The sequence below is a fragment of the Ziziphus jujuba genome, chromosome 7 (genome assembly GCF_031755915.1).
Source record: "Ziziphus jujuba cultivar Dongzao chromosome 7, ASM3175591v1".
In the NCBI taxonomy this organism is placed as follows: domain Eukaryota; kingdom Viridiplantae; phylum Streptophyta; class Magnoliopsida; order Rosales; family Rhamnaceae; genus Ziziphus; species Ziziphus jujuba.
Genome location: NC_083385.1, coordinates 17,462,060 through 17,475,007, shown reverse-complemented (window position 1 = coordinate 17,475,007; position 12,948 = coordinate 17,462,060). Strand labels below are relative to the sequence as shown.

General features: G+C 28.3%; 1 protein-coding gene across 1 annotated transcript; it reads left to right on the top strand.

Annotated features, from left to right (window-relative positions):
- Window positions 1-7,940: 7,940 nt before the first annotated feature.
- Window positions 7,941-9,594, top strand: LOC107425187 (protein SENSITIVE TO PROTON RHIZOTOXICITY 1). Its single transcript, XM_016035142.4, has one exon. It carries the CDS (start codon window positions 8,215-8,217, stop codon window positions 9,265-9,267), a length of 1,053 nt encoding a protein of 350 aa, XP_015890628.1. The 5' UTR covers window positions 7,941-8,214; the 3' UTR covers window positions 9,268-9,594.
- The last annotated feature ends 3,354 nt before the right edge of the window (window positions 9,595-12,948 follow it).

Below are 12,948 nucleotides of genomic sequence, written 5' to 3'. Positions count from 1 at the left end.
TAATAATAAAATAAAAGAAAAAGTTAAAGGAGTTTTAGTGAATTTACTTAGATGTACGTGCGGGTAGGAAATTTTTGGTAAATTTGGGGGTATAAATTTTGGTTATATAAAAAGAAAAACTTTATGATTGTAATTATCTTTTATTTAACAAATTGGTATGATTCTCATATTCATATTTAGTAATGATTAAAAATATTTTTATTTTCAAACATTTGCTATTAAAAATAGAATTCTAATTAATTTTTTAAATTTCAAGCAATTTTCAATTTTTTTCTAAAAAAATAATTATTTTGAAAGGCTATTTTCTTCTCATTTCTATTTTTTGCCCCTTCTTTTTTTCGTTTCTCATTCTCACTTTTGTATTAAAAAACAAAAAGGAAAAATTCAAAAGTAGTCATGAAAACAATTTTTATTTCTATATTTTATTTATTTAAAAAATAAAGAGATTTCACATTGCCAATGCCGTCTTAGTTACACCTGGTGCTTTGGCTGGCTCATAATGGTGGAATTGTGCCATTAAGTCCGAGCTAGAGTTGTTAAGAAGCACAGCACGACCAATTTAAACATTGGATCATTCGTCTATGTACCGTCTTCGTATTGATTTATTTATTTATTATATTATGATAGCCCATTTATTTACCGTGTTATATTTATGCCGGCACGTTTATTTATGTTGGCCCGTTTTATATTTGTGTTAACACAATTTTTATTTATTTTAATTATTTAGAGATTAAAATTAATATATAATGAAAAAGTATATATACATAACAAATAACTCAAATTTTTCATAAAAAAATTATTTTATGATTTAGTAGGCAATTTATATTTAGATAATAGAGAAAAAAATTACATAATTTTTAAACCAAAAAAATCTCTAAATAAATAAAAGAATGATACTAAATAATTTAAAATTTTAAATCATAAATAAAGATTAATTTGAAAAATGTTAACAAAATAATTGAAAAAATATAAGTCAACTAATATAATATATTATTAATGTATTATTTATTCTAGTTGTGCCATGAGTCCCTGCGTGTTTAATCCATCGTAGAATTGTATTTTGCCTAATTAGGCACTGCCCGTTACGTGCTTCATTCTCGGTGTTGCACCTTTTTGTGTCTTGCTGTACCTGAACTTTTGTTGTGCTCGTCCTATGTTGTATGTTTGTATTGTCTAGTCCATTTTTACACCTTTAGTCTATGCACATTGCAAATCTTTGGCTTAACTCAATTCCTTTGTAAAAAGACAGCAAAAAATATATCTGTATATATATATATATATATATATTTTTTTTTTTAATGATAAAAAATATTTTTAAACATAAAAAGTGAAAGTTAAAAGGTCTTTTAATAATGCTTTTTTCTATAAATATTTTTTCCCATGTTTATTTTCCTCTTTTTTATTTGAATTCCCTCACAATTGTTAATAATTAAAAAATGTGTCAATAGCTAGAAGCAATAAAAATTAATAATTAAAATATAATATTTTTTTAAAAGAAAAATATAATAATTGCTTGGGAATTTGTTTGATATTAAATTAAATTATATAATACACAATATAGATAGTATATTTGATTTTCTATATTTGAAGAGCTTAACTCATTTTTTATTTTAAAAGTTAAAATAAAAAGTAGAATGGAAGATATGCTTTTAAAAACATGGCTCTTTAAAATAAAAATATGAAATGGATAAATGGTTACTTAAAAATGCTCTAATATGCAAACATAAGTGGAATCCAATTTAAATTAAGTGGTTTGTTAGGATAATAAATCGTATTAGATTGAACTAAATTGTTTTAAATATAGTTAAATTAAAATTTAAAAAAAAATTAATTACATTTTAGTATTTTTAGTCTGGAAGTCAGCGTTTTCAGTTTTTAAATTTAAAACATTTCAATTTAGCCTCTTCAGTTTCAATTTGTTATATTTTGGTCAAATTTAATTCAATATAATTCAACATTCTAAACCTATCCTAGCTAGTGCAATCACTTTAATTGTTGTTAAAAAACGTATAACCCTTGATAATGCATTTTAAAGTCGTGACAAAATTTCAAACTTAAAAGTTTCTTAACTGTTGAAACCTTATACAAACAAAGATGTCACACATGGTCCCAAAATTTTCTTAAAATAAGGAATGTTGACTTTAATGCATTATTCATTTTTTTTTTTAATCGAACATTATTCCTTGGTTATAGTTTTCAATTGCAATCTTGTGATTAAATTTGATTAATGTAATAGTTTCATATCAAAACTGATTGACTCAATGAAGTCAGAATTGATTTTGATTACACCAAACTCTTTAAAATATGATTTATATATATAATACAAAAATGTTATAATAGGTGACATCCCCATCATAGGAGTAGCACCAGTCATCTTTCATCTTCCGATCAAAATGTTTATATGTAATTGGACAATAGTTACATATAATCATGCATGTATGTTAAATTAAATAGTTATCTTCATCATGAAATGAGCAACATTACCCACTAAAAAAAAAAAACAACTGTATATATATATATATATATATATATATGTAGGACAAAGATGTGAGGATTTTGTTTTCCTTTTTTGAAAAAAAAAAAAAAAAAAAAGACCCCGAAGAAGAGAGCTATTAAGTAAACAAATTAAAGAAACATCAGAAGAGTCATGTAGAGTGTTCCACAACAAACAAGTATGAATTGAGAAACTGAGCCCGTCGCCCAACCTCCAATGGGTTTTTGAGCTGGACAATTGACCTTAGCTGCAATGAATGTGACAGCTTAAATTTATACAAATTAAAAAAAAAAAAGGCCTTGTTTAGTATATATTATCTATTAAGTCATGGACTACATTGACTTGACAATTCTAATTATTTCAACTACTTACAACTTAATATTTAGGATTAGTTTTATTTTTCTTGAATATTTTTCTTCAAACATAATGATGTGATTCAATCTGAACCTGCACAACCGATAATCCGTTGGGTTTCTGACTCGATATGGAAGAAGATTGACCCGATCATTAAGGCTCAAACTAAAAAGTTTAAGGACAATATTGCTGCTTTTATCCAGGGAATAATTCATACTCAAAAGGGTTTGTCCATATCCGAAGAGCCAAGACCTATACTAAGCATACAAGTGATGGAGGCCAGTATGGACCTAGGTAGCGGTTTTGGTGCATTTATGGAGTCCGGACAGCAAGGAATGGTTATAACACTTCATGAACTCAAATAATATCATTAAAAGGACATAGAATCTAGCTAAGGCAGAATCAAAAGCATCTAAGAAGGACTTGTACAGATAGTATCTCAATTTGACCGAAAATGTGCTATTTCGGCGCTGGTTTTGACTTTTCTTCTTGTTTGACTTATTCCAATCAAGGGGCAACGTGTGGGAATTATTATTAATCATATTTGACCTCCCAAATGGCATATGGAAGCTGATTTGGAGCCCAAATAAGTTGGAAATTGGTTAAAGATACTTTCGTAGTCAAATTAGTCAACTAGTTTCCTAATTTGATTTTGACATTTTGTTTTAGGAAATTAGTCTTTTATTTTGATTTTTATTTATTTATTTGCTGGACAAATAAGTTTAGGAAAGTTGTTATTTTAGTATTTCAATTGTAAATTAATTAATTCTTAATTCAAAATAAAGAAATTAATTAATACAAATTAGTTTAAGAAACTAAGAAAAATTAGGCACTTTCCTTTTCTCTACAGAAACTAAGAAAAATTAGGCACTTTCCTTTTCTCTACTTTCCTTTTCTCCACACTTTGAGTCCAATTTTGAATTAATTTTTTTTAGGGTTTTTGCTTTGTAATCTTAGCCTATTTAAAGGCTTATTTTCAATAAGAAATCAAGCTTGAATTTTATATAGAAAATTATTTGTGAGATTGAATTCTCTTTGTTCTTTTGAGCTTCTAAAAACCATTAGTGAATGAGTGTTTTAGTTTGACTTATCAATAGGTCTTTCATCACCTATTATGACATCTTCATTATATACCAATGTTTCTAATCACAGGTTGCTTAGGGGTCAAGGTGACCATTAGAACTTAAATATAATTAGATCCAAGCTAATATATACGGGTTTAGAAGCAGATCGTCCTAGATTCGTATTTCATAATTATCCTATCTCATTTAAATATTTAATAAGTTTTGCGAGGGTATATACGATTTATGCATACAAACAAACAAGATAGATGATAACTAAGCATCTAAAATAATTTATTTATTTATTTATTCTAAAGATCTGATTTGATTCTGTTACTTTCATATTTCTATTTTATTATTTTTTTGGGGTAAATTTTGATATTCCTATCTGTGTGTATGCATGCATATGAGAAATTGTGGGCATCAGCGACCACCAAATCCTACAAAAGCAAACTACTTTTTCCCTTTTTTTTTTTTAAGGCAAAAGAAAACCACTTTCGTAGAAAATTCTTACATCTTGACTACTTTTCCAATGCAATTTTGTGCATAATAGAAAAATAATGTATATTAATATAAAATAAACATGTAGAAACTAGAACCTAATTGTTAGGTAGGTTGTAGATAGGCTCAAATAACTTGTGATTAGTTTGAATTCAACTCAATCGTAGTTTGCTTGAACTCCACTTTTAAAAAAAAGTAGCTGAGTTTGAACAAAAAAATAAAACTTGTGAACTAATTTTGAACAATAAATCAAGCTTCTGAACAGCTCAAAGTTGTTAGTATCTAGATAAAAATTATATAATGAATTTTAACATATTGAATATTTATAATGTATAAACAATATATTTTATATTTTAAATTTATAATATTTTAAAATAAATTAATTTTATAATAAATCAATAATAAAAGAAATTTATTAATAATTAATTTAAATTTTTTATTTTAATAAATAATTATTCAAGTTTTTAAGTAATAATGAATTGAGCGGAGTTAAGTTAATCTTTTCATAAACAAACTCAGTCAAATTTAAATAAGTTATTTTAAATTTTTATGAGTTTGAATTGAACTTGAACACCAATACAATCATATGAGTGAAGCTTGCAAATGTTGGTTCGACTCGGTTCATTAACACTCTTATATTTAGGAGCATGCTTTTTTTTATACATTATTTTCTACTTTTCCTTTTTCTATATTATTTTGCATTTCTTCTTTTTTCAGTTAGTTAATTAAAGAAATAAAGCGACATATATAACAAGAAAAAAACTTTGTTTACCTTGTCTTGTCTCCGAAAAACAAAATATAAATACACTTTTATATTCATCCAAACAAGAGCTTGTTGGTTGGGAAAAAAAAAAAAAAACCAAACAAAAAAAAAATTGTTGGAAAATATGAATATAGTCATAAAAAATGAATAAGTTATATAATCTTTGAGTTTGATTTTATAAAAACTTATTCTCAAAAAGAAAAAAATTATGAAAACTATAGTTATTGATCAAACAAGTAACTTCGTTGTGAAAAAATATAAAAGAATAGAACATATAAGAAACCAAGAAAATATATATATTTGTTCCCAAAAAAAAAAAAGATATATAATAATATATATATATATCATAAATAAAAAAGAAATTAAAAAAATTTATGACAATGGAAATGTTATAAGTGGCATTCTTATATAAGATATAATATTGGCATATTAAATAATAATGAATATAGCATTCTATAATAATAATAATAATGAATATAAAAAGGAGAATTTAATGGAGAGAGACGTCAATGGCATAGACAAAGGTTTGTAGAATTGTATTCGTTTGCTATTACTATATATACTATGTGATGTTATATTTTATTTCTATATTATTGTGTTAAATTACATTTTTATTTGTGAACAAGGTGATCTACTCTTTCCTAGAGATAAAGTCCTTGAACTAAAAGGCAATTAAATTTAAATTAAACATGCATTAATATATACTTCAAGAGTGAAAAAAAAGAAAAAAAGCATAGTAATTTTACCCTGAATCAAACCTACAAGTTCAAACTAAAAAGAAGGTGACATGATCCAAATCCACAATTTCATGAATAATGTGAGGAACATAACATAGGGTTTTCGTACTCTTTTTTTTTTTTTTTTTTTTTGGATTTTTGAAACCAAGAGAAGGTGACATGATTCAAATCTACAATTTCATGAACAATGTGAGGAACATAACATTGGGTTTTGTTCTTTTTTCTATGGGTTTTTGAAACCAATGCCTTCCTAGTTTTTAAATTTTTGTATTTTAGTATTGAATTACATAATTAACATCAAGAAAAAAATGAACACGTTAACTAACAACATCTTATTTTTTAAATTAATTAGCCATAATAAAAAAAATTTATCCTGATAACACTCTTGTTCAAGAAAAGATAATCTCTTTACATGCGGTGTACATAAATTTTAACAATTAAAAAATAACAATATGAAAATTTTAAATTGATGTTGCACTATTTGTAAGATTTGGTGGTTACAAAACTAATTTGAAAATAAAGGTTGTTTCAAAAACTCTGATTCTTTCATAAGACAAGCAATTTTAAAATTTACAAAAACTCTTTGACTTATTATCAAAATTACATCTATATTTATCTTATTCTATATTTTTCAAATATATAAAATTAAATGCTTTCTTAAAATTTTTAATACATATAAAATTAATTATGAATTTAATATAGTTATTGATAATATCTATATATTATTAAATCATATGTGAATTCAATTTCAATACAAAAAGGTACAATATAACTGCGAATTAACTATTTTATCTAAAAAGATATAAAAGTTTATATACATCATGTGTCTATTTTAGTAATTGTCAAATTTTATAGGAATTTTACATTTAAGGTTATCAAATATTTAGAGCATCTTCTATGTTTTTTTATTTTATTTTTTATTATCTATAAAATAGAGAATCAACTCTAATTTTTGAGTCTCCAATAAACTCTTTATATTTACAAATTAAAATGGAGAGTGAGTTTAATTTTCAATATACAGATAGCCAAATTTACTTTCTAAAATTAAAATTTTAATACTTTTATTTATCATATTATAATTTTCTATGTACAATTATGGCGTTATATTAATTAAAATAATAAAAAAAGAATATTCTTGTATATATTTTCTATATACCACTGTTGTTTTACATTTTCCTACGCAAAGTTATTTTTTTTTTATTGTAGTAATTTTGGAAAAAGTTCCATTCTTTATTTTTTTAAAAAAAATTTAAAATACTTTTTATAATAGAAAATATGTTTTTCGAAAAAAAAAAAAGGAATATTGTTAGAGATGTTTTTATATATAATTTTTGCTTTTTCAAATATTTTATCAGCACCGTTCACCACATGCTTAATTAATTCTTTTTTCAACTGATTTTTCCTTTAGTGCAGTTAGAACATATATTTTTAGAAGCTACAACAACTTCAAACTAGCTCTACATGAGATAAAGTGTCAAAATGCTGAAATTATAAGGGGTCTTGGTGCGTAAATTCTTTATTATAATGAACAAATTTGTTTTCAATCAAATTTTTTTTTTCCTCTTTTCCAAATTTATTTTCACTACATTTATTTTTCCTATAATTCTGAATATTCTGTAACGAAAGTAAGAAAGACTATATTATTTTATTAAAAAAATAAATAAAATCACACAAAAGAAACTTTTTCGAACAACATAGAAAGTAATTTTAAAAAATAGGCATTATATAGGAAGGGCACCTTCTACGAAATGCAGTGCACATTTCTCCCATTTCTGTGGCGGAGAAGAATATGAAATTCATCCACTTTTTCTCTCCCTTCGATCTTTAAGAATCGGGAAAAAAGGTATTACATATACATTACCATCTCATTATGTATTGCTTTTAAATATCACATGGAATGTAAAAAAAATAAAAATAAATAAATAAAAATAATTTGTAGTCAATGTTTGATTATAAATGCTCTGTGATATTATTATATTTTCCATATAGAAAAAGAGAAAAAAAAATAATAATTATAATATTTTCTTTCGATGGTGGGGTCCACAAAATGCCTAACCCCATGTCTTACGGCGACTTGTTAAAAATAAAAAATAAAAAAAATAAAATAATTAAATAAAAAATAAAAAATGTTTGACGGACTGAAGGGCAGCTTAGCATTTCTTCTCATCTCCTGAGCTCATGGCCACTGCTTACTGGGCCCACAGCCATTAGACATCGGACGCCATTTCCAAGTCTAATCAGTCAGCTTTGTATTTTGTCTTTCTTTCAGCTTTCACACATCTCTATCTCTATATCCTTGGACTAATGCCTTATCTCGGCGAATCTCCCCAGCTTCCGCCGGAATATTCCTCCGATACCACCGGCCGAGACCCGATTCCCTCCATGGACCCGCGGATCCCGCTCCAGAACCTCTCTGAGGTTCGGGCCAGTATGGATTCCCTCCACGGCTTCCTATCCAACTCAGTCAACCTCAACGCTCAGCTCAGCAAGGACCAGATGGACATGGTCTCCTCCGAGATCGCCTCCGCCATCCAGCAGATCGTCGCCAGCGGTACGGCTCTCATCGCCTCCTATCGGGTACCCGATCCACCGGATCGGATTCCGATTCCGTGTGTGAAAATCGAGGAGGAGGAAGAGGAAACTGTGGTTACGAAGAAGGACGAAGAAGAAGAAGAAGAAGTAGGAGACGCCGCCGGAGACTTAGAGATCGTGGAGCTTGACTCCGTCGAGCTGCTGGCCGAGCACATCCACTTCTGCGAGATATGCGGGAAAGGGTTCAAGCGCGACGCGAACCTAAGGATGCACATGCGGGCCCACGGGAACCGGTTCAAGACCCGGGAGGCTCTGACGAAGCCGCCAGAGAAGATCGGGTCGGATCCGAGCTCGAGGATCCGATTCTCGTGTCCGTATGTGGGCTGCAACAGAAACAAAGGGCACAAGAAATTCAGGGCGTTGAAATCGGTGGTGTGCGTGAAGAACCACTTCAAGAGGAGTCACTGCCCCAAGATGTACTCGTGCAATCGATGCAACAAGAAGAGCTTCTCGGTTCTGGCGGACCTCAAGAGTCACCTCAAGCACTGCGGCGAAACCAAATGGCGGTGCACGTGCGGCACCACCTTCTCGCGGAAGGATAAGCTCTTCGGTCACATGTCTCTGTTCGAGGGTCACGTGCCGGCCGTCGTCGATGAGGATGAGAAGGGTAAGTCCGCCGTGACCGCCATGGAAGAGGATGAGAATGAGGTAATGGCGGTCAAAGGTGGGGAATTGAGTGCGAATTTGGAGGACGACGAGGAGTTCTTTGAAGGGTTCGATTCCATTGACGGATTTTGTTTAGAGAATGCGTTTTGGTCGCCATAGTGGATTGAATTTTCTCTCACATTTCAAGTCTTTTTATTTTTATTTTTTTATTTTATTTTTTTGTAGGTTCAGGTTATATGTCTCTGTTATCTGGTATTGTCTTTTTCTCTTAGATTTGTATTGTGCATATATATCAATATTTTTGTGACAAAAAAAGGAAAAAAAATTCAAATCATGTTTCTTTTAGAGAATTTGATTTAAACTTCTTTTTTTTTTTTTTTTTTTAGGTTATTATTATGATTCTTGATTATTCTCTTTTCGTCATTTTGGGTAATAATTATGTTGTTGCTTTGTGATTCAATAAAATACTTTGTCAGGGTTTTGATTTGTCCTGCTCTTTCCTCATACTCTAATTATTATTGATAGATCTTGTTTCTTTATGTTTCAATTTTCAAATTTATTGTTTATTAACGGTTCGATTTTAACATTTAGCAAATGAGGTGGTATTAAAAAGGTTTTGTTTGATTGATTTATTTGGTTAATTGATCGTTGCGCTGCACTGCATATATAATGTGAAAGAATGATGATATATTTACAAAACGTGTTCATTTGCTACGTAAACATTGCCCTATGGATCTCGTCGAAAGCTCTCTGGCAAAGGTCAATTAATCAAATGGATTTGAATGAAAAACGTGTACTTTTCATTAGCCGGACACACTGCAAAGGCAACCTTAAATTAATTAAAAAAAGAAAAAAAAAAGAAAAAAAGAAAAAAAAGGAAGGGACGTAGAAAGGTAAGAAAAAAGTAAAGAAGGATTTTTGGTGAGAAATAAAGTTACCTTCCGTTTGAAAATGTCAAATTTGTAAGGCAACTGATTTTTGAAAATTCCGAAGTCAGTTTCCTGATATAAATTTTCCTTTTGGTTGGCGATAAAAAAATTAATAGTTAAAAAAGTAATTTAAATAATATTTTGTGATAAAAATTAAGAGAAAATTTGTATTCTTAAACTTGACAGGGTAAAACCACTATGATTTTGTTTGTAAGGGAACTTTGTTTCAATTTGTAATGTAATTTTTTTGTGAGAATATTTTGTTATCCGTGACAAAAAAATAAAGTTGTTTTTTGTTTTTTTAAATAAATCTAAATACCTAGTTTCTCATAATTTTTCTAAAAAATAGAATTTATATAGGTGAAAATCTTTCCCATCTGTTTATTTTCTTTCAAATTGTGAATTTGATTCTCTGAATTTAGGCTTTTTTATTTCTTAAAAACCATTTTAATACATGTCATTTAAAAAAAAAAAAATTAGATTCCTATTAATTGTACTCATTATTAAATGGGTTTAGATATTAGAAAGATCCTAGACAGTTAGATTTTTGTGAAAAATGTATTTCAAGTTTGAATTTTTTTTTTTTTTTTTTTTTTACAATAATGAACCTACAACAATTCAAGAATCATTTTGATGATAATAGCCAATTTACCGATGAAATTTAAAGAAGGCTTTATGACGCATTTAGTCTATAAAATAGCACTAAATGGGTACAAAATAATTTGTTGTGACGATTTTAGTAGTTAATATCTGACATTTTAGATACTAATTCACCTGTGAAATTAACACAAAATCATAACAACAAGTAAAAATGATCCAAAAGAAAAATCAAATTATAATCCAAAATTAATCCGATGAAATATAAACTCTTTTATGGAAAACTGTAGAATGGTCTCACAATGAGAATATTAACAATAACAAATATAAGTAAACCTGAAATTTCAAATGAGACATGAGTAGGAAGAAATAAGTTGATACAGAAGTTCGAATTTTTCCAACATTGTTTTTCCCCTAAAATATTAAATTTGTGTGGAAAGAAAAAGGGTGTAAAATGCTCATCCTATCTCATTTCTCAGTCGTGGTTGTCAAGATTTTAGCTTTGCAATCTCTCTCTCTCTCTCTCTCACACACACACACACTCACTCTCTGACTTGTCTTGTAAATTATAGGCAATAATATCAGCCCATGGATTGAAAATAAAAAAAGCTTAATGTTAATTTAATGATACTCTAGGCACTCGAATGTGGAGCTTGTAGCAAAGGGGAAGTGGGGGCATCAAATTGATTGGACATGTTGGTGACCGGGCCAAGCTGAAGCTAGTATGATCCCCCTTGATCAATGGGCCCTCCTATTCATGGAGTATCCGAGAGTCCGACCCACAAGTTCATGCCTAGCTCGGTCCCAATGCAGACAAACACTTTTTCTTTATTTGTTTTTGACTTTGACCATTGCTTATGAATGTTTTCTACAGTTTTGTTAATTTTCAAAATCACAATATTTATGGTGTAACCAGATAAATTTATTATTATTATTTCTTTAATGTTGACGTATCATTTGATAATTTGGTTGGATTTTAGTTTTTAGTTTTTTTTTTTTTTAGTATCTAAATGTATATAATTTGTTTAATTTAAATGATAGTTATAGTTATAACTTGTTAAAATTCTAATTTACTTACAAAGTTAAGTGAAAAAAATATAAACATAAAATTGAACATAACTTAAAATTTAGTTGGTTTTGGTTTTTGCCTTTTATATATTTTTTATTTTCCCTTCTTCTTTTCTTTAAGTTTAAAATTGTTTAAGTTGCACGTCTAAGTTATAAGTACAATTAATAATCCTTGATATAAATATATTACAAAAGAAAATAAAAAACAAAAACATAAAAAGCACGTTATCAAAGGACACCTAAATAAAGCATTTTCACTTTAAAAATCACTGCAACTGTATATATATATATTTAAAAATATATATTTCTAAATTATCACATAAATTACATATATATATATATATATATATATATAAATCAAAATAGAAAAGCTTACTGATATATATAAATTTGAAGTTCAAAATTTTTTTATTAAAACCTGTTCATTATAACTATCGTATTAATACTGCACCTCTTCCACTTAAAAGTAAAGGCAAATATCAAAACTAATTCTCTTTTGCACTTCTACTTAGCACTGGGGGAGATAAATATATATATATATATATATATTTAAAGTCTTAACCCGGCAGTCAATATGAATCCAAAATGGAAAATCAAAGGTCAAATTCTCTTTTCTTCCCTGTCTCTCTCTTCCACCACGGGTCATTAAATTTTCAACAGTACGAACAGATTTTAGTGCGATATATATATATATATATATGAACCACCTCAATCTGCAAGGATAGTTTTGAATCATCGCTTCACGAATCAGTGTACAGAAAATTCTTGTTCCATCATCATCCTCATCATCATAGCTTCCTTCAGTTACCATTCAAAATTCCAAATTAACTAGGTCAACGAAATGTTCACGAGTATAATATGCCTTTTTAATGACTAACTTTTCTCTTTATACTTCAAAATTTGATTTAAAAAGGAGTACTGAAACACCTAGGTTTCTTCCTAGTTCCCACTACATATATAAATATACATATATATATTTATATGTATATATGTATATATATATATATATATATACGTATATACAATTAACCGTCCAAAAGTGTAATAGCTTTCCAGAGGTCAACTTCTATTTTGGGCTACTACAGCTAGAGAAGTGGTAGAATAATTATTTTCGATATGTCGATTTCTTTCGAAGCTCTAGCAATGGCAGGAGTGGATTCTCGTCACGTCCATATAAGTTTCGAAGAATGGGAAGCCGAGGGATTGGAACGTACTCCACCCCACTTGCTAGCTGAAGAAGAAGAAG

What these genes read in the sequence shown, in the direction of transcription:
- LOC107425187 (XM_016035142.4), top strand. Translation starts at nt 8,215, where the DNA reads ATGCCTTATCTCGGCGAATCTCCCCAGCTTCCGCCGGAATATTCCTCC.